At 35.4% G+C, this 21,940-nt stretch overlaps 1 protein-coding gene and 1 pseudogene across 1 annotated transcript; both read left to right on the top strand.

Annotated features, from left to right (window-relative positions):
• Nucleotides 1-292: 292 nt before the first annotated feature.
• LOC127175387 (tripartite motif-containing protein 16-like) lies at nucleotides 293-5,866 on the top strand. The gene is made up of 6 exons (XM_051126430.1): nucleotides 293-871; nucleotides 1,115-1,210; nucleotides 4,490-4,723; nucleotides 4,871-5,021; nucleotides 5,136-5,195; nucleotides 5,302-5,866. The coding sequence occupies exons 1-6, from the start codon at nucleotides 293-295 to the stop codon at nucleotides 5,835-5,837; spliced, it is 1,656 nt and encodes a 551-aa protein (XP_050982387.1). The 3' UTR covers nucleotides 5,838-5,866.
• Nucleotides 5,867-13,055: 7,189 nt separating this feature from the next.
• Nucleotides 13,056-18,748, top strand: LOC127175669 (tripartite motif-containing protein 16-like protein; annotated as a pseudogene).
• Nucleotides 18,749-21,940: the final 3,192 nt, after the last annotated feature.

Genomic DNA, 21,940 nt, shown 5'->3' with positions numbered 1-21,940 from the left:
TGAATAGTTTCAAAATTGAAGTCTGCAATATCCAACCACATTCTTCCTGTTTCTGTGTCAAATGCTTCTGATTCTTCAGGTCACTGACATGAACAGTGTGCTCACTAATCCAACACACTGTCCTGTATATCCACATTTCTGAAAACCAAAAACTGCCTTCCAGTAAGCATACTGAATAAACTGGTTTCTCAAACGTTCAGTCAGTTAGAAGTACATTGCAGAATAAGAAAGTTTCAGAGAAATAGAAACTAAGCTGTTCTCAGTGTCGTCGCTCTGTGTGTACGTGTGCGAAATGGCAGAAGCCAGAATTTCAGTAGCTCAGGACCAGTTCGTCTGTCCGATTTGTCTGGATCTTCTTAAGGATCCAGTGACCATCCCATGTGGACACAGTTATTGCATGAGCTGTATTACAGGCTGTTGGAATCAGGATAATCAGATGGGAATCTACAGCTGTCCACAGTGCAGAAAGACCTTCACGCAGAGATCCGATTTAGGCAAGAACGTGATGCTCGCTGAAATGGTGGAGAAAGTGAAGAAGATTGAACTCCAAGCTGCTGTTACCGCAGGACCTGAGGATGTGCAGTGTGATGTCTGTACTGGAAGGAAATACAATGCGGTCAAGTCCTGTCTGGTGTGTCTGAACTCTTACTGTCAAACTCATTTCGAACGTCATGAGGAGTTTCATCCTGGTAAACGACACAAAGTGATCGATGCCACTGGACGACTGCAGGAGATGATCTGCCAAAAACACGATAAGCTTCTGGAGGTCTTCTGTCGCACTGACCAGCAGTTTATTTGTTTTCTCTGCATGATGGATCAACACAGAAACCATGAGACTGTATCAGCTGCCGAAGAAATGACTAAGATGCAGGTATGAAGTGACATTGACATTAAACAGAATGCCTGTTATTAAACTATGTAAACAAAAGTTCGGTCTGTAGCACATATGTTGCTCAGAGAGAAAAGGGAAACTTCACATTTTCCATTCACAGAACTTTTCCAGTGCTACAGCCTACTCAAACATAAAAAGTAATGCTGATTTCATATTCAGTAATTTACATAATGATGTTATATTCCATTTCTAAGTTTCTGTGGTCATTTTGTTATCTGACAGGACCATTTGAGGGACATGCAGAGAACAATCCAACAGAAAATCCAGAAGAAAGAGACGATGCTTCAGGAACTGAAAGAGGCTGTGGAGTCTTATAGAGTGAGTTTGAGGAAGAGGAGCAACTGTTGAGAGCTGAAAGCCGTGCCGGTCCTAGATTTACATTAAAAAAACAAAACAAAAAAGTGACTTGACGTATAGCCAAGTATGGTGTCCCATACTCAGAATTTGTGCTCTGCATTTCACCCATCCAAGTGATAGTTGTGAAGACAGATTTTTACTTAAGTACTTGCATATAAAGTACGTAAGTGCCAAAAGTAAATTTTCTTTTTTATGTCAGTGCACTGATTTATTATTTGATGTATGTAATACTTGCATACCTTATGCCTCTAAAGCAACTTACAATACATTACACCTACTGATAATAATAATAGCTTTGGAGTAAAGAGCTATTAGAATGTTAAAAACAAATGAAAAAGTGAGCTGACAAAAATAATAATAATTTTATTTAACAAAATTGTATCCACCCCACAAAAGCAGCATGACAGTGATCTCACACAGCTCTGGCAGTGGACAGTGAAATTGCAGTAAATACAGACTGAGAAGGAAAAAATCAAACCTGCTATAAAATCCAGCAACACAACTGTAGCTGTATAACTTCACAACAACAACACTGCTAATCAAAAAAGCAAAACAGCAACAGATTTATTTGACATAAAAATGAAATTCACGTAACAGTGATTTACTGATAGACTGTCCCAAAAAAAAACAAAAAACAAAAACACATTTTAGAAAAGAAAAAAAATAATGCACTGACTTTCAAAGCTGGTACATAGTAACGACTTTCTACTTCAAGGACCTTGATAGAATGTAGTGGAGTGATAAAATACAATATTTGCCTTTCAAATGTAGTGAAATTGAAGTAATAAGTATCCAGAAAAAAATTATTCTCAAGCACAGATACTCAAAAAGTGTACTTAAGTACAGTACTATACCGACTCCACTTAGTTACAGTTTACTGAGAAAAATGTGTAATTAAATTACAGTTATTTTTGAGAAATGCCAGTGATTACAAAGGGGGTTACATCTGAATTTTTTCACACACACACACACACACCCCCACTTACAGATTTAATTGACTTCCTTCATAAATTGCATTGACTGTTTTAAAATGAGACACCATTGTTTCAGGAGTTTAGGACACAGAATAGGACACATGCTTATTCGATAAGTGTTTTATTTCCTATTTGGGTTTATGCATATTTTTTTTTTTTTTTTTAAGATTAATTGTTTTTTCTAAAGCATTATTAGATGCCAGTGTTTTCTGTCATAACTATGCAAACATTCAATTTCAAACCCAGTATCATAACTATTAAACTATTAACCTCACAATGATCTCAAAGCAAATAAGAGCTGTTAAGTCTGAGTTTGTGGCGTCGGCGCCAGTAGCTTCGTGGTTAGCGCGTCGACATATAGCGCAACTGCGCTCACAGCGACCCGAGTTCAAATCCCCTCTTGAGGTCCTTTGTTGATCCTGCTCCCCTCTCTCCTCCCAGTTCTTTCCTGTCATCTTTCTACTGTCCTATCACAATAAAAGGCATAAAAAGCCTTTAAAAAAAAAAGTCTGAATTTGTGGTGGCTGTGCTTTAAATTAAATTATTACATGGCTCTGTGGAATGCTTGATTCTGATTGGTCACTCATGACATTCCAAGATATGTTATTCCCCGATAACAACTGGTAAAAGCTAATAACTCAGACTCATTCAGGGTAACTTAAGTCGGTGCTATATGCTTGATAGTTTTTCTTGGTGGAAGCTTTGCGTTTGGTTACCTAATAAAATATTAAAGCTCAATTCAATATTATGTGGACAATTTCTTAATTCTGTCATCCTGGTATCGTGGACTCGCTCTGTTGTACGCAGATTTTTGTACACTGTAATAGATTATAAGATAACATGATAACAAACTAGTACTACCATTTAATTATTTACATGGTGAAATGTTGTGTAAGAAAAGTTGTATGACTGCACTGTATCCCTAAAATTTAAGTCTAGTTTGAACTTGCTGCATGATTTCTTCATGGAAGCTTTGTGTTCAAATATTTCAGTTCAGATCCGTGTTTCGTGTCTAATTATTTGGACACAAAACACCTAAATAATCTATCAAGCAGCTGTGTAATAAGTGGGATAATGTACATCCAGCCAGTTGTTATCGCAAAATAAAATGTATGTTATCCTTACTTATTATAATCTTAATTCAAGTGATAAAGGATTTTGAAAGTCTGACAGTTCTCAGTGCTGAGTGCTACTGTAAGGTTAAATCTGCCTGGTTTAAATGTTTCATAAAGATTAACAGTTTAAAATATTAGACATTTAGAAAAGTATTCAAAAAGTAATTAAAAGTAATAAGCTACATTAATAAAGTAATTGATTTGACTTGACATTGGACCACAAAACTTTTCGAAAATTTTTCGAAATTAAGCTTTATACATCATCTGAAAGCTGAATAAATAAGCTTTCCATCGATGTATGGTTTGTTAGGATAGGACAATATTTGGCCGAGATAAAACTATTTCAGTATATGGAATCTGATGGTCCAAAAAAAATCAAAATATTGAGAAAATAGCCATTAAAATTTTCCAGATTAAGTTCTTTGCAATGTATATTACTAATCAAAATTAAGTTTTGATATATTTACAGTAGGAAATTTACAAAAAATCTTCATGGAACATGATCTTTACTTAATTTCCTAATGATTTTTGGCGTAAAAGAAAAATCTATAATTTTGACCCATACAATGTATTTTTGGCTATTGCTACAAATACACCCCAGCGACTTAAGACTGATTTTGTGGTCTAGGGTCACATATAGTGTCATTTCTAATCACCCAGACACTGACACTTTTCCTCCGAGTACTGGCAACGTGTCAGAAGTGCCAGTATGCATGAAAAAGTGGCAGTACTATATAGAAGTGCCTGTAATGTGTACCATCCGTACCAGCCCACTTCAAGCACTGCTCATGTTACATGATTTGACAGATATGGATATTATGAAGGAAATGTGACTTAAAGGAAAGGAAAGGAAAGAGGTGTAAACAAAAATATTTCCATGCAATAACAAATAAATCTCAATAGAGTGCTAAAAAAAGAATCTCTGACACATAATCATTGGGAGCCAAATTAAAAAACAAAGCTAAAATTCTATTAATCACACAGCCCTAGTCATTAAATCATCTTTGAGTGCAAGGGGGCCTCCTGGTGGTTCAAGGGCTCTATGCAACTTGTGTACTTTGCATAGGGAGGACTGACACTGGTTGAAAAAGAAGTTTGAGACTTTCAGTGCTAAAGCATTTTCTCTGTAATTGTGACATGTGTATGAACAGCGATCTGCACAGGCAGCAGTGGAGGACATTGAGAAGATCTTCACTGATCTCATCTGCTCCTTTGAGAGAAGCCGCTCTGAGGTGACACAGATGATCCGAGATCAGGAAAGAGATTCAGTGAGTCAAGCTGAAGAGCAGCTGGAGCGAATGAAGCAGGAGATCAATGATCTGAAGAGGAGAGACACTGAGATGGAACAGCTTTCACGCACAGATGATCACATCCATTTATTCCAGGTAACAGAATCTGGGCCATGACAGTCATGGTCATTATGAATTAAGTTGTTGTGTAGGAAAAACCGCTGTGTGGTAGTTCTTCAAATTAAGGGATTTTAATTTTTGAGTTAACTCTTTCTGTTTGTTATCTGTTGATTGTCTGCGTAGAGTTTCAAGTCTCTCTCGCTCTCTGGATCTTCAGAATTACCCAGAATCCACATTAGTTCTTGCCTTTCTTTTGATGATGCCAGGAAATCGGTTGCTAAACTCCGAGACCAACTAAAGGATTACTGCAGAGAGCAGATAGAAAACATACCTGGTACAGGTAAACTATCAGGCCTTCATTTACTCATTCACATTCATTTAGTGTTATTGATGTAGAACATACTTTTCTCTCCACATGAGATTAAAACATCACTTTTGATTTTCCTAGTGAAACACATGAGGATAATTCTTGGTCCTGGTTTTGAGAACAGAGATGAATACCTTAAATGTAAGTTTAACTTTTGGTAAACGTTTGATCTGAAATATAATTAAATGCTTAATAAAAACAAGATGATGTTCTAAATAATGAAAGATGTTCTCTTTATGCTCTTTAGATTTCCGTCAGTTCACTCTGGATCCAAACACAGCACATAAACATCTTCAGCTGTCTGATAGGAACAGGATGATTATTACCACTCATACAGACCAGCTGTATCCTGCTCATCCAGACAGATTTGATTCTGTAGTTCAGGTGTTGTGTAGAGAGAGTGTGTCTGGACGCTGTTACTGGGAGGTTGACTGGCATCAGAGTGAATGTTTTGGTGTGTCAGTGTCTTATAAGAGCATCAGTAGGAAGGGAACTGGCAATGAGTGTAGATTTGGATTTAATAAGCAGTCTTGGAAATTGATGTGCTCTCCCCTCGTATGTACATTCCAGCACAATAACATAGCGACTGAACTCCCTGGAGTGTCCAGCTCCTCTAGAATAGGATTGTTTGTTGATCACGATGCAGGAATTCTGTCTTTCTACAGTGTCTCTGACACAATGACCCTCATTCACAAAGTCCACACCACATTCACTCAACCGCTCTATCCTGGGATTTCACTTGGGAAAAATGCAACAGTGAAACTATGTAGTGTCACAGTATAAACTAGATGAAAAAGTTTGATAAGACAAACTTTAAGTTGGCTTGAGAAAGCCGGAGAAAGTTTAGAGTTGAAGAAGTTTTAAGAAAAAAGGTTTAAGTTTGATGGTTTTCAGTCTGAAATAGTTTGAAGTTTAAAGTAGTTTTAAAAGGTTAAAGTTTGAATGTTTTGAAGGCAATACAGTTTCAGATAGATGTTTCTAGCATGATTAGCAAGTTGCTAGCATGTTTCTAGCATGATTAACATGTTACTGTCATGTTGCTAGCATGATTAGCAAGGTATTAGCATGTCGTTAACATGTTTCAAGCATGATTAGCATGTTTCTAGCATGATTCTAGTATGATTAGCCAGTTGCTAGCATGTTTCTAGCATTATTAGCAAGTTGTTAGCATGTTCTTAGCGTGATTAGCAAGTTGCTAGCATGTTGCTAGCATGTTTCTAGCATTATTAGCCAGTTGCTAGCATGTTCTTAGCGTGATTAGCAAGTTGCTAGCATGTTGCTAGCATGTTTCTAGCATTATTAGCCAGTTGCTAGCATGTTTCTAACATGTTTAACAAGTTGCTAGCATGTTTCTAGCATGATTAGCATGTTACTGTCAAGTTGCTAGCATTATTAGCAAGGTATTAGCATGTCATTAAAATGTTTCAAGCATGATTAGCAATTTGCTAGCATGTTTCTAGCATGATTAGCAGGTTGGTAGCATGTTTCTAACATAATTAGCAAGTTGTTAGCATGTTTCTAGCATGATTCTAGTATGATTAGCCAGTTGCTTGCATGTTTCTAGCATGATTAGCAAGTTGTTAGCATGTTCTTAGCGTGATTAGCAAGTTGCTAGCATGTTTCTAACATGTTTAACAAGTTGCTAGCATGTTTCTAGCATGATTAGCATGTTACTGTCATGTTGCTAGCATGATTAGCAAGGTATTAGCATGTCGTTAACATGTTTCAAGCATGATTAGCAAGTTACTAGCATGATTCTAGCATGATTAACCAGTTACTACCATGTTTCTAACACGATTAGCAAGTTACTAGCATTATTCTAGCATGATTAACATGTTAATAGCATGCTGGTAGCATGATTAGCAAGTTATTAACATGTTGCTAACATGTTTCTAGCATGATGAGCATGTTACTAGCATGATTCTAGCACATTTAGCAAGTTACTAGCATTATTCTAGCATGATTAACATGTTAATAGCATGTTGGTAGCATGATTAGCAAGTTATTAACATGTTGCTAGCATGATTAGCAAGGTATTAGCATGCCGTTAACATGTTTCAAGCATGATTAGCAAGTTGCTAGCATGTTTCTAGCATGATTAGCAGGTTGGTAGCATGTTTCTAACATAATTAGCAAGTTGTTAGCATGTTTCTAGCATGATTCTAGTATGATTAGCCAGTTGCTAGCATGTTTCTAGCATGATTAACAAATTGTTAGCATGTTCTTAGTGTGATTAGCATGTTGCTAGCTTGTTTCTAGCATTATGAGCCAGTTGCTAACATGTTTCTAACATGTTTAACAAGTTGCTAGCATGTTTCTAGCATGATTAGCAAGGTATTAGCATGTCGTTAACATGTTTCAAGCATGATTAGCAAGTTACTAGCATGATTAACATGTTAATAGCATGTGGTTAGCATAATTAGCAAATTATTAACGTTAACATTTCTAACATGATTAGCATGTTACTAGCATGATTCCAGCATGATTAACATGTTAATAGCATGCTGGTAGCATGATTAGCAAGTTATTAACATGTTGCTAACATGATTTTAGCACATTTAGCAAGTTACTAGCATTTTTTAAGCATGATTAGCATGTTGCTAGCATGATTAGCAAGTTGTTGACATGTCGTTAGAATGATTAGCATGTTACTAGCAGGATTCTAGTTGCTAGGCTTGCCTAGATAGATAAATAGATTAGAAATATTAGAGTGGAAGTTTGAATTGATTAGAAATAGAACATAGAAGAGAAGTGTTGATTTAGTCTCAAGCGATTCTGGGAGTTTAAGTTTGAATTTCGACAGCTGGAGTTTGAAGAGTGTTGCCCATTTGAACATTCCGTCAATGTAAGTCTATGGGATTTTTATGATTTTTAATCTTTAATTTTATGAAAACTATAAGTGGGTTCACTTAGAAAAGAGACAGCACACTAAGTGAGATCAGTCTGAAGATCTGGGCTAAGTTTGGTGGTTCTAGTTTGAAAACTCTAAGAGGAGTAGCGTTCAGAAATTTGGCTCAGAAGAATAATAATAAAAAGCTTAAATAGCAGATCAGTAGGTTGACTTTCTCGAGCCAACCTAATTATACAGATTTCTTATCAGCAACACTGACATATGTTAATGTGCCATTCAAAATTTGTAATTGTGAGATGGGTTAAGGGTCTGTTTAAAGTCAAAGAAGATTATTACAGGTGAACTATAATAAGATGCATACAAATAATTTTTGTTTGAATACAAACAAATAATTAATTGAGGAAAAAGTGTAATGTTACCATATGAATTTTGTTACATTTTTTGGTTGATATTTTTCTCCCTTTTAGCTTCTTGCAGTGTTGATTTTTTTTTTTTTCTTTATGTTTTAAATGTCATAATTTATTCACTGTTTTGGGTTTAATCAACTGGTCCTTTCTATATCTTAAAACAGTTCCTGTAATAAATAAAGGTTTCAGTGAGCGCACATTTTTCACACAGGTTTTTCACTGGAGGGGCGAAAAGTTTTAAACTGGCTGACAGTGTCATTAATATTAAGGATAGATGAGCAGGGCCGTAGCTGGGGTTTGCAGGTTGCAGGTTGTACCAGGTTGTTTGAAATTGTGTAAATAGCACTAATAAATAAATAAAACAAAGATTAAACAATGTTTAAGTTTTTTCAAGTTTATAAGTGTCCAAGTACAGAAACAGAATAATCAAATGTAAAACAGCATTGCGTAGTCTTCACTGTATAAATTAAATATAAATTAATTGTTAAAACGACACAGTAAATCAGTAAAAAGCATTGAGTGTTTCCTCTCATTTAATTTCTTGGATTAACAGTAAGGACACTGACAGCAGCTAGTAAATTAGGCGCGGTCACTTTAAGAGACAATGCAGCCAATGTAATGATACACATCCGATTTATTTTTCAACCGTTTACGTGCGCTCTCGACATTTGTCATTAAAATAACGCCATATTTATGTTCACTTAGGAAATAACGGGCACGTTTGTTTTGTCGAGGATACTCACCAAGACAGGTATTTCCACATAATTTTGTATAAAGTATGGGCATGTGACGTCAGCAACGCACGGCATTCTGGGACTTTCGGACATGGCCACTACAGTCTAGACTGGGTAATAGTGGAGGTAGATGTTAAAATTTATATTGTGCATTTAAAAACATATTAGAATGTAGAACGCTTGCCGTGACACGAACTGCCATACAGTGGGTACGGAAAGTATTCAGACCCCCTTAAATTTTTCACTCTTTGTTATATTGCAGCCATTTGCTAAAATCATTTTCTTTTTTTTCCTCATTAATGTACACACAGCACCCCATATTGACAGAAAAACACAGAATTGTTGACATTTTTGCAGATTTATTAAAAAAGAAAAACTGAAATATCACATGGTCCTAAGTATTCAGACCCTTTGCTGTGACACTCATATATTTAACTCAGGTGCTGTCCATTTCTTCTGATCATCCTTGAGATGGTTCTACACCTTCATTTGAGTCCAGCTGTGTTTGATTATACTGATTGGACTTGATTAGGAAAGCCACACACCTGTCTATATAAGACCTTACAGCTCACAGTGCATGTCAGAGCAAATGAGAATCATGAGGTCAAAGGAACTGCCTGAAGAGCTCAGAGACAGAACTGTGGGAAGGCACAGATCTGGCCAAGGTTACAAAAAAATTTCTGCTGCACTTAAGGTTCCTAAGAGCACAGTGGCCTCCGTAATCCTTAAATGGAAGACGTTTGGGACGACCAGAACCCTTCCTAGAGCTGGCCGTCCGGCCAAACTGAGCAATCGGGGGAGAAGAGCCTTGGTGAGAGAGGTAAAGAAGAACCCAAAGATCACTGTGGCTGAGCTCCAGAGATGCAGTCGGGAGATGGGAGAAAGTTGTAGAAAGTCACCTATTTAACAAATTTCACAATTAGTGCAGAAATAATGGAAGTTGACTATAATCATTTGGTGTTTAAACATTTTAAAAAGACTACATTTCAGTACATCAGAAAACCAGAATGCTGGTATACAGGTGTATCTAAAAAAATTAGAATACATTTTTTGTTTGTAACTTATTTCAAAGCCTGAAACTTTCATATATTCTAGATTCATTACATGTAAAGTAAAACATTTTAAAAGTTTTCTTGTTTTAATTTTGATGATTAGAGCGTACAGCTCATGAAAGTCAAAAATCCAGTATCTCAAAATATTAGAATATTTACTTTTGAGTTTCATTAAATGTTCATCCCTACAGTATAAATTCCAGGTATCTCTTGTTCTTTGAAACCACAATACGGGGGAAGACTGCTGACTTGGCAATGATCCAGAAGACAATCATTGATACCTCCACAAAGAAGGTAAGTCACAGAAGGTCATTACTGAAAGGGGTGGCTGTTTACAGAGTGCTGTCTCAAAGCATATTAAATACAATGTTGACTGGAAGGAAGAAATTGGGTAGGAAAAGGTGCACAAGCAACAGTGATGACTGCAAGCTTGAGAATACTGTCAAGTAAAGCCGATTTAAACACTTGGGAGAGCTTCATAAGGAGTGGAATGAAGCCGGAGTCAGTGCATCAAGAGTCACCACTCTCAGACGTCTTCAGGAAAAGGGCTACCAAGCCACTTCTGAAACAGAAACAACGTCAGAAGCATCTTACCTGGGCTAAGAAAAAGAACTAGATTGTTGCTCAGTGCTCCAAAGTCCTCTTTTCAGATAAAAGTAAATTTTGCATTTCATGTTGAGATCCCAGAGTCTGGAGGAAGACTGGAGAAGTGCAGAATCCAAGCTGCTTGAAGTCCAGTGTGAAGTTTCTGAAGTCAGTGATGATTTGGGGTACCATAACGTCTGCTGGTGTTGGTCCACTGTGTTTTATCAAGTCTGAAGTCAATGCAGCCATCTACCAGGAGATTTGAGCACTTTATGCTTCCATCTGCCAACAAGCTTTATGGAGATGCTGATTTCCTTTTTCAGCAGGAATTTAGCACCTGCCCACAGTGCAAAAACCACTTCCAAGTGGTTTGCTGATCATGATATTACTGTGCTTGATTGGCCAGCCAAAATGCCTGACCTGAACCCCATAGAGAATCTATGGAATATTCTCAATAGAAAGATGAGAAACAGTCGATCCAACAATACACAGACAATCTGAAGGCTCAGTAGTGCCTCAGCAGTGCCACAGACTGATCACTTCCTCACCTCACTGATGCTGTAATTTGTGCTAGGAGCAAGTAATTTCCTGCAATTTGTGCTGCAGACCTAAGTATTAAGTGCATAAATTAACATACTTGTAAGAACTTGAACTTTTCTGTTTTGCAAATCCGTTTTTTGAGTGATCTTAGAAAATATAATAATATTTTGAGGTACTGGATTTTTGACTTTCATAAATACAAAAATGTATTTAGAATATATGAAAGTTTCAGTTTTTGAAATAAGTTACAAACAACAAATGAACTTTTTCACGATATTCTAATTTTTTTTGTTTTTTTTTTTTGTTTTATGGAAAAAAAAGTGAGACAGGTCTCCATTTTAGGTAATTCTTTTTTAAACCCCATTATTTGAATTCAAAAACTTAGTTAGCAAGCGTACACACTTTTCTTTGTGGCAGAGTTGTATGCAAGTATTTGGACATCTAAGCAATTCTTGCCGCTCACCACTCTCAAGTATATTGACTGCAGCAGTGCATAATTTCAAGATAATTTGTGATGTGTTTTTTTTTTTTATTTAGATTTCACATCTAAAAGAGAGGTGTATGCACGTTTTTTGTGTGTATGTTTGTTTCTCTACATCACATGTAAACACATTTGAGAAATGATTTTAGATCAAATGTAGGGCGATGTCTACACAACATTTTAAAAATGCAGAAACTCTTTCCAGAACCAAAAGGCATTTGAAACATTCGTCAGAAGCACTGTGACGCCAGTCACATGAGAAGTGTTAATATAAATGTAATAGAGAACTGTGCCTTTTTAAAACTTAAGTTAAACCAACAAAGTCATATTTAAAATTTGCTGTTTTTCTGGGAACTGTGACTGAATTCTGCATTTCTAAAAATATTTGTGACCCTAGACCACAAAACCAGTCTTAAGTCGCTGGGGTATATTTGTAGCAATAGTCTAAAATACATTGTATGGGTCAAAATTATAGATTTTTCTTTTATGCCAAAAATCATTACAAAATTAAGTAAAGATCATGTTCCATGAAGATATTTTGTAAATTTCCTACTGTAAATATATCAAAACTTAATTTTTGATTAGTAATATGCTTTGCAAAGAACTTAATTTGAAAAACTTTAATTTCAAAATCTTAAAGGCGATTTTCTCAATATTTAGATTTTTTTGCACCCTCAGATTCCACATACTAAAATAGCTGCATCTCGGCCAAATATTGTTCTATCCTAACAAACCATACATTGATGGAAAGCTTGTTTATTCAGCTTTCAGATGATGTATAAAGCTCAATTTTGAGAAGTTGACACTTATGACTGGTTTTGTGGTCCAGGGTCACATTTATTAATCCAATCTTCTGCTCCTTTCTCTTACTTAGCCACAGACACCTGCTGTCTTTTCACACTTTTTGTCCACACAGCTGGTAAAGTCTGTATTAATGATAATTTGATTTGCTTGGCTCAGACGGCTTGGTTAGCTTCACCTTCACTCCTTTTTCACCTGCACCTTTTCAAAAAGACATATTTTAGAGATCACTGTAGCCATGTTACACATCCATTGTTGTTTTCCTTTGGATCTAATCCAACCACATGTGAAATGCTTCAGATACTTCAGGTCACTAACATGCACATGATGTCTACTGTGTTGAGTTTGATACATACAGTATGTTCACTAACCCATTACACTGTCCTGTAGATCCACATTTTTGAAAACTGCCTTACAGCAAGTCACACCCTACAAAATAAATCTATTTCCTCAATCATAAAATATATAAGAAGTACAGTATAAACTGAGAACAGTTCAGAGAAGTAGAAGCTAAGCTGTTTTCACTGTCGTTGCTCTGTATGTGTGTGAAATGGCAAAAGCCAGAATTTCAGTAGCTCAGGACCAGTTCGTCTGTCCAATTTGTCTGGACCTCCTTAGGGATCCAGTGACCATCCCATGTGGACACAGTTACTGTATGAGCTGCATTACAAGCCATTGGAATCAGGATGATTAGATGGGAACCTACAGATGTCCACAGTGCAGAAAGACCTTCACGCAGAGACCCGGTTTAGGCAAGAATGTGATGCTTGCTGAAATGCTGGAGAAAGTGAAGAAGACTGAATTCCAAGATGCTGTTCCCACCAGACCTGGAGATGTGTAGTGTGACGTCTGTACTGGACGGAAAAACAATGCGCTCAAGTCCTGTCTGGTGTGTCTGAACTCGTACTGTCAAACTCATTTTAATCGTCATGAGGAGTTTCACCCTGGTAAACGACACAAAGTGATCGATGCCACTGGACGACTGAAGGAGATGATCTGCCAAAAACACAACAAGATTCTGGAGCTTTTTTGTTGTACTGACCAGAAATGTAAATACATTCAGTGCACGATGGATGAACACAGAAACCACGAGACTGTATCCGTTGCTGAAGAAAAGACTAATATGCAGGTATGAAGAGGTCCCAGACCTCCCATAAGCATTAAGGGACCCCCCATAACACCCAAAAAGATATACTTGGGGGGCCCCCGGGTTTTTCAATAAAACGTTCAGAACAGTCATTGCTGAAACCTGGAGTTTTGTTCAGACTCAAACTCGTGATTTCCCTCATCATAAGCAACAAAGTGCAGATGTACAAACTATGTAAGTAAGAGATTTATTTATCATACAGTGTATGGACAGCTTCACTGATTATAGGAAGAGGTATGAGTGCTTAAACACTAGCTAGAGTCGTTCTTTCACTGCGTGATTCAGTCTAATAAAATTAATTTTCCCAAAATTCAGTTGTTGTTGTTTTTTTTTGCAAAAATCACAAATGTGATATTGATTTTATACAGCAGTTCAGTAAAGTAGAAGTTAACATTAAGAGACTTATGATTTAGACACCATATTGCCTATTTTTGCTCTATTTCGCCAACAAAAAAATCATTCCAAACACAGCCACATCACTGTTTTGCATCTCTAAATAACATGATGGTGTTTCGTTCCTGAATTTAAAGTAGTTAAAGTAGTTAAACCTTTTCATTTATTTATTTATTTATTTATTTTTTTTTTTCTTAAATAATTTCAAATGTCAGCATTCAAAGTTTTAGGATTAAAATATTAAAACATTATTCATGCATTTGCAACCGCAGGTTAAATGCATTAATGTACTGCATTAAACAGTGGATAAATACATCTAAATGCCAGCGTTTGTGTTTCCTCTATATTGATATATGAGTTTGTATATTGTGTTTCCTCTATATTGATATATGAGTTTATTTGTGTGGTAACAGCCTAAAATGTCTTATTAGTCTAAGTAACTTTATTGATTAAATATAAGAATTTGACACAAAACATAATGCACAGATAAAAAAAAAGCCCACAGAAGGTAGAAATCACTTAAATAAATAAAAAGGGGGTTGGGAGGACCCCCCAAGAGCTTTGACACAATTCAAACACTGGATGTAACGATATCAAAATCTCACAAACTGATATGAAGTCCACGATACAATATATATTGTGATATTTAAAAGAGAAAAAAGACAAAACGAAGACTTGGAAAAATATGTAAATTTTGTACATTTTAAAGTTAACTATTTAATACACTTTGAGATTTAAAATTTAAAATTAAGATCTCCAACCCATGTTCAGTTAATTGACTTGTACCTGAACTTTAAAGGGGACTCAACCCTCTTTTTATTTGTGATATACTGTCGCAGTCTATATTACATTCACACTGGTGTTTTAGGAAGCAAAACAAATTAGAATAAAATAATAATAACAGTAACAGTAATAGCGATATATTGTAAAACAATTGCGCTGTAAATGAAAATTGATATTTCATAAGTAGATTATTTTGCTTTAGAGTAGGGAAATTACAATATTTATTTCGTAATTTCTACACTTGAAAGACATATTTTGAATTTGGACTGCAGTAGCGTTACCCGTTTAAACCACCATTTGTCAGCAATTCAAACTACAGGCAAGGTATTTCACTCGGCAGTCATCTTTGAAACGCCTCTCAGGCAGAAAACTGTTCACCAAGCTCACAGTTAAGATTCATATTTGAAATAACCAATGAAATCTGACTACAAACTGCCTCATAAATATACCTTATATTCCAATAGCTTTAAAAAAAGCTTATTTTTCAGGCGTGATCAGCCAGTGCGCATGCGCAGCACTAAGCACACGCTTCAGAACGCTGACTTCTAACGGCAGCTGCAGTGACGCGCTGACTTTACTAGTCAATGATTGGCTCTTTCATTAAGAAGGCGGGGATTCGCGGCCATAATGAGCGTTGCGTCTTTCCCCATTCAAAACTATACGAGTGACAAGTCTTGGGTATTCTATGGCTGAACTCACAGCAGATGCAATAAACAAGTTCACTGCGTTCTGAAGTGCAGAAAATACCGGATCATGAGTTGATCGCCTGAACGAAGTGCGCGCTTCGCTTTGAAATGCACAGCAAAAACACACTTGATGAAGGAATTAAGCCATATTGTGCTTTTGGTTTTAGTTCGTTTGACAGATACTGTGCCAAAGCATAAGTGCCCAAAACACAACTTTAAAGACCTTTTATGTTAGAATAAGAAGTTATATTTTAAAAACTACACTTTTTTTCCCGGAAGACCTATGTTTCATATCGTCATGTGGGCATGATGATATCGAGACAGTTTTGCTATCGCGATACTACGATATTGATAATACTGTTACATCCCTAGTTCTAACATTTATATAACTTTTGAAAAACATTAATAATATATAAAAAAAATCCATTCACAATGTGTGGGTGCTACAACCTACACTGTTAAAAATAAAAAACACAATTTGTTGAGTCAGCTTAAAATAATTTGTTACCCTGCTGCCTTAAAATTTTAAGTTCAGTCAACTAAAATAAGTTTAGTCAACTTGAAATGTTAAGTTGTACTAAGTAACAACTTAGATATTTGTGTTTGCTAAACTTAACAGATGGGTAACCCAGCTGCCTTAAAATTTTAAGTTGATTCAACTCAAATATCTAAGTTGTCACTTAGTATAATTTAACATTTCAAACTGAATAAACTTTTTTTGAGTTGATCGAACTTAAAATTTTAAGGCAGCCAGGTTACAAATTATTTTAAGTTGACTCAAATTCTTTTTTACAGTGTACTCGGTCATAAAAAATAACACTGATTTCAAATTCAGCATTTTACGTTATGATCTTGTGATATTCTGTTTAAGCTTCTGTGGTGATTTGTTTATCTGACAGGATCATTTCAGGGAAATGCAGAAAACAATTCAGCAGAAAATCCAGAAGAAAGAGATGAAGCTTCAGGAACTGATCGAGACTGTGGAGTCTCATAAGGTGAGTCTGCAGTAGGAGAACAACTGTTGACTGTTAAAAGAAGTCTGAGACTTTTCAAGTGCGGAAGGACTTTCTCAATGATTGTGATATCTGTCCAACAGCGCTCTGCGCAGGCAATGGTGGGGGCCATTGAGAAAATCTTCACTGATCTCATCCGCTCCATTGAGAGAAGCCGCTCTGAGGTGACACAGATGATCAGAGCTCAGGAAAAAGCTTCAGTAGGTCAAGCTGAAGAACGACTGGAGTGGCTGAAGCAGGAGATTGCAGATCTGAGGAGGAAGAAGGCTGAACTGGAGCAGCTTTCAGGCACAGATGATCACATCCATTTGCTTCAGGTAACAGAATCAAAATTGGGTCATGGCAGTCATTCCCATGATGAGTTATGTTGTTGTATAGAAAAGAGCTGTTCTTCAAATTAAGGAATTTTACTTTTTTCGTCAAGTATTTTGGTTTCATTTGTTGTTTGTGTAGAGTTTCCAGTCCCTCTCACTCACTGGATCTTCAAAATTCCCCAGAATCATCATCAGTTCTGCTGTCTCTTTTGATGAAGTTGGGAAATCTGTCTCTAAACTCAGAGACCAAATAAAGGACTACTGCATAGAGGCGATAGACAACATATTTGGAACAGGTAAATGATTAGACATTCATTGATGTTCATTCAGCGTTTAGTATGTATTTTTCTCTCAACGTGAGAATTAAACATCTTTTGGTTTTCCTAGTGCAACACATTCAGGTAATTCTTGGCCCTGATTTTGAGACAAGAAAGGAATACTTGAGATGTAAGTTTAACCCTTGAAATCCTAATGGGAATTTCTGAAACCTCTTGATCTTAAGTAAAGGTCAAAAGTTTTTGAACAGTAAGATTTGTTTTTTAAATAATTCACTACAGCGAAAGCAGTAATATTGTAAAATATTTTACTATTTATTTTTTCCATTTGAATATGTTAAAATGTAATTTATTCCTGTGATCAAAGCTGAATTTTCAGCATCATTACTCCAGTCTTCAGTGTCACATGATCCTTCAGAAATCATTATAATACGCTGATTTGCTGCTCAAGAAACATTATTATTATTATTATCATCAATATTTAAAACAGCTGAGTACATTCAGGATTCTTTGATGAAAAGAAAGATCCAAAGATTAGCATTTAATAAAAAGCTTTTGTAACATTATACACTATACCATTCAAAAGCTTGGGGTCAGTATCATTTTTTTTTTTTTTTTTTATTTTTTTGGAAGAAATTAATACTTTGATTTAGCAAGGCTGCTTTAAATTGATCAAAAGTGATGAAAAAGACACTTTTAACGTTACAAAAGATTTCCGTTTCAGATAAATGCTCTTCTTCTGAACTTTATATTCATCGAAGAAAATTTCAGCAAATCAGAATATTAGAATGATTTCTGAAGGATCATGTGACTGGAGTAATGATGCTAAAAATTCAGCTTTGAAAGCACAGGAATAAATTACATTTTAAAATATATTCAAATAGAAAACAGTTACTTTAAATAGTAAAAATATTTCAAACTTTTACTGTTTTTGCTGTACGTTGGATCAAATAAATGCAGGCTTGGTGAGCAGAAGAGACTTTAAAAAAAAAAAAAAACATTAAAAATCTTACTATTCAATAGCTTTTGACTGGTAGTGTAACTAATAAAATCAAATTTTTGTTCTAAGAAAGATTATCTTATATTTTTTTTTTAGATTTCCATCAGTTCACTGTGGATCCAAACACAACTAATAAAAACCTCAGTCTGTCTGATAGGAACAGGACGATTACTAGCACTTATACAGACCAGCTGTATCCTGCTCATCCAGACAGATTTGATTCTGTAGTTCAGGTGTTGTGTAGAGAGAGTGTGTCTGGACACTGTTACTGGGAGTTTGACTGTGTTCAGAATGAACATTTGGGTGTATCGGTGTCTTATAAGGGCATTAGCAGGAAGGGACGTGGCAATGAGTGTAAGTTTGGACATAATAATCAGTCCTGGACATTGTTGTGTTCTCCACCCAAATACATATTCCTGCACAATAACATAAAGACTAAATTCATTGTAGCGTCCAGCTCCTCTAGGCTAGGAGTGTATGTGGATCACGATGCAGGAATTCTCTCCTTCTATAGCATCTCTGACAAAATGACCCTCATTCATAAAGTCCACAGTACATTCACTCAACCGCTTTATCTTGGGTTTTCACTGGGCAGCAATACAACAGTGAAACTATGTAATGTCACAATATAAATTATACATTATAATGTGCCATTCGAATCAGTAATTGTGAGATGGGTTATCTGCTTTAAAGACAGAGGTGATCATTATAGCTGAAATATGATGTATACAAATAATTTTTGTAGTTTGAATCCAAACCAGTAAATAATTCAGAATAATAATTTGACATAAATCTTGTTAATTTTGTTTCATATTAAAATTGTCGATATTTATTGTAAATCGTGATTATTTTTTGTATCATAACTGTCAGCTTAATGCAGGGTTGTTTTTTATGTTTCAAATGTCTTAATTTATTCACTGATGTGATCTTGTAAAGTGGGTTTAATTGTATTTAGCACAGTCCTCTTTCTAGCTTAAAACAGTTCCAGTAATGTTTATAAAAGTTTGAATGAGCGCGCGCTTCACGAAGGCGCAAAAAACCGTTATAATCTGGCGCGAACTGGAGCGCGCGTGCAAGAGTCTGACAGGATTTCTGAGGTAAGACACTTCTATTTCACGACAAATATCAATTAAGTTCTGAAAGAAATCTGTGAGAACAAAGTCATATCATTAATATTAAGTTAAGATATAGGTTAAACTATGATTGAATTAAAACAGCGCTGGTAAAGTCTGTTCTTCAGACCGGTGAATGGTTAGGCTACGTGTAAACAAACAAACATGGTAATCATGTGAAATTTCGTTTATACAAGGATATACAAAAACGAACAAAACTAGAGCTCAAAGTATAAAGCTGCACAAAAATTCTGCAGATACCCTGTTGAAGTTTTGATATTACCATCGTGACCACAAAGTGGCGCAGTTGGACAATTTTTGTAGCTGTTCCTTATTTAACTTGATTTCTATAACGTTTTCTTGCACACCTACGTAAAAAATATCAAAATTAGACAGTGCAGCAATAATTGAAGATGACAATAAACATCTTGCGTTTAAACATTTTAAAATGGCTAGAAATTTAGTACATCAAAAAATATTTTCCTGTTTGTACTGCAGAAATGTACAAAAGTGGCTGAAAAAAACGTTATAATCTGGCGCGAACAGCAGAGCGCGGGCATGAGTCTGACAGGTTTTCTGAGGTAAGACACTTTTATTTCACGACAAATATCAAAGAAGTTCTGAAAAAAATCTGTGAGAACAAAGTCATATCATTAATATTAAAGTAAGATATAGGTTAAACTATGATTGAATTAAAACGTAAATTAAAAATTAAAAAGTAAATTAAAAAGTAAAGTCTTCAGACCGGTGAATGGTTAGGCCACGTGTAAAAAGACAAACATGGTAATCATGTTAAGTTTGTTTTATACAAGGATATACAAAAACGAACAAAACTAGAGCTCAAAGTATAAAGCACTCTGAGAATTATAAATTAACCGAGTCATCAAATTTAGTTTGCTGTCGATCGATCCAATTAATACAACACTTCAAAATAAGAGTCCCAATGTATCTGAGATATTTTATCTGTGATATCTCAAACATGTTCTTGGTATTTTGGATGCACAGTAACTGTATCTGGCATTTAATTCAGTATAAAATATTGTGGTTTCTCTCTGAGGAGCACTTAAGGAAAGACTAAAAACATAATTAATTTAGTGGATTTTACTAGCGTCATCAAGATTATTGCATTATTAAACACATTATTAGCGTATCATTAATACCCACTATGTATTGATGAAAATTAGTACATAAACCAATTTCAATACATATTTTAAATTTTCTCTTGCTTACCTGTGCATCTTTAAGCACAGGCCTTTAAAAACGTCTTGAAAAGTTTTAAAAATTCTGCAGATACCCTGTTGAAGTTTTGATATTACCATCGTGACCACAAAGTGGCGCAGTTGGACAATTTTTGTAGCTGTTCCTTATTTAAGTTGATTTCTATAACATGTTTTCTTGCACACCTACGTAATAAATATCAAAATTAGACAGTGCAGCAATAACTGAAGATGACAATAAACATCTTGCGTTTAAACATTTTAAAATGACTAGAAATTGAGTACATCAAAAAATATTTTCCTGTTTGTAATGCAGAAACGTACAAAAGTGGCTGAAAAAACCGTTATAATTGGCGCGAACAGCAGAGCGCGGGCATGAGTCTGACAGGTTTTCTGAGGTAAGACACTTTTCTTTACGACAAATATGAAGGAAAGTTCTGAAGGAAATCAGAGAACAATGTAATTAACATTAAGGTAAGATGTAGGATAAACTATGATGGAATTAAAACATACAGTGCTGGTAAAGTCGTTACTTCAGACCGATGAATGGAGGTGTAAAAAAGACAAACATGTTAATCATGTTAATGCAGAAACCTACAAATGTGGCTGAATTCAGGGGAAAAAAGTAAGATAGGTTTGTTAAAGCCTAAAAAATTAGTCCACCTAATATTTTACTATTCAATATTTAAAACTTTTTTGTATTTTTTTAAGATGGTCTTGGTAAAAATAGTGTGATTGACAGTTAATTTATATATTTAAGTGCTAAGTTCAATTCAAACACATTACTTAACTTTTAAACATACTCAAAACTTATACACAACACTACACTGTGTGCAGAATTATTTGGCATGTTGATATTCTGGTCATATTTTTTTCCCAAACACATTTTACCAATTCCAAACCACATCAGTCTTAATAACTACTGTTAATTTTGTATTTAATCATTTATATGTGATATATAATTGTCCATGAAGGCTGGAAGTGAAAAACTCCTTATATTCAGGTGTGCATAATTATTAGGCATGTTTTCTTTTACAGATAAAATGAGCCAAAAAAGATATTTAACCCAGACTGAAATATCCAAATTATTAAATGCCCATGAGAAGAATGCAATACTAATGCATTACAAGAATTTGCAAAGTTAAGGCTTGACCATTGGACAGCGAAATGCTTGTTGAGTCTGCATGGTCAGAAAAAACAGGTGGCGAAGAAAAGATGCATGTTAACTGCAAAAGAATTAGAAATTAAGGTGAAGAATTAGGTGTGACACCATCAGGAACCGTTTAGTCTCCAGCGCCACCATTTTCCAGAACTGCAACCTACCTGGAGTCTTCAGAAGTACAATGTGTCAGGTTCTCAGAGACTTTGCTTGGTAAAAAATCCTAAAAAATGCCCCTGACTTAATAAGAATAACAAGCTGACGTGTTGTGAAATACATGAAGACAGTTTTATTTATAGGCTTGACATGACAGACATGTTGAGAGTGACTCTTGAA

The sequence above is a fragment of the Labeo rohita genome, chromosome 13, assembly GCF_022985175.1.
Source record: "Labeo rohita strain BAU-BD-2019 chromosome 13, IGBB_LRoh.1.0, whole genome shotgun sequence".
Classification (NCBI taxonomy): Eukaryota; Metazoa; Chordata; class Actinopteri; order Cypriniformes; family Cyprinidae; genus Labeo; species Labeo rohita.
Note: the sequence above shows the minus strand (reverse complement) of the source record. Positions and strands in the feature narration are given on the sequence as shown.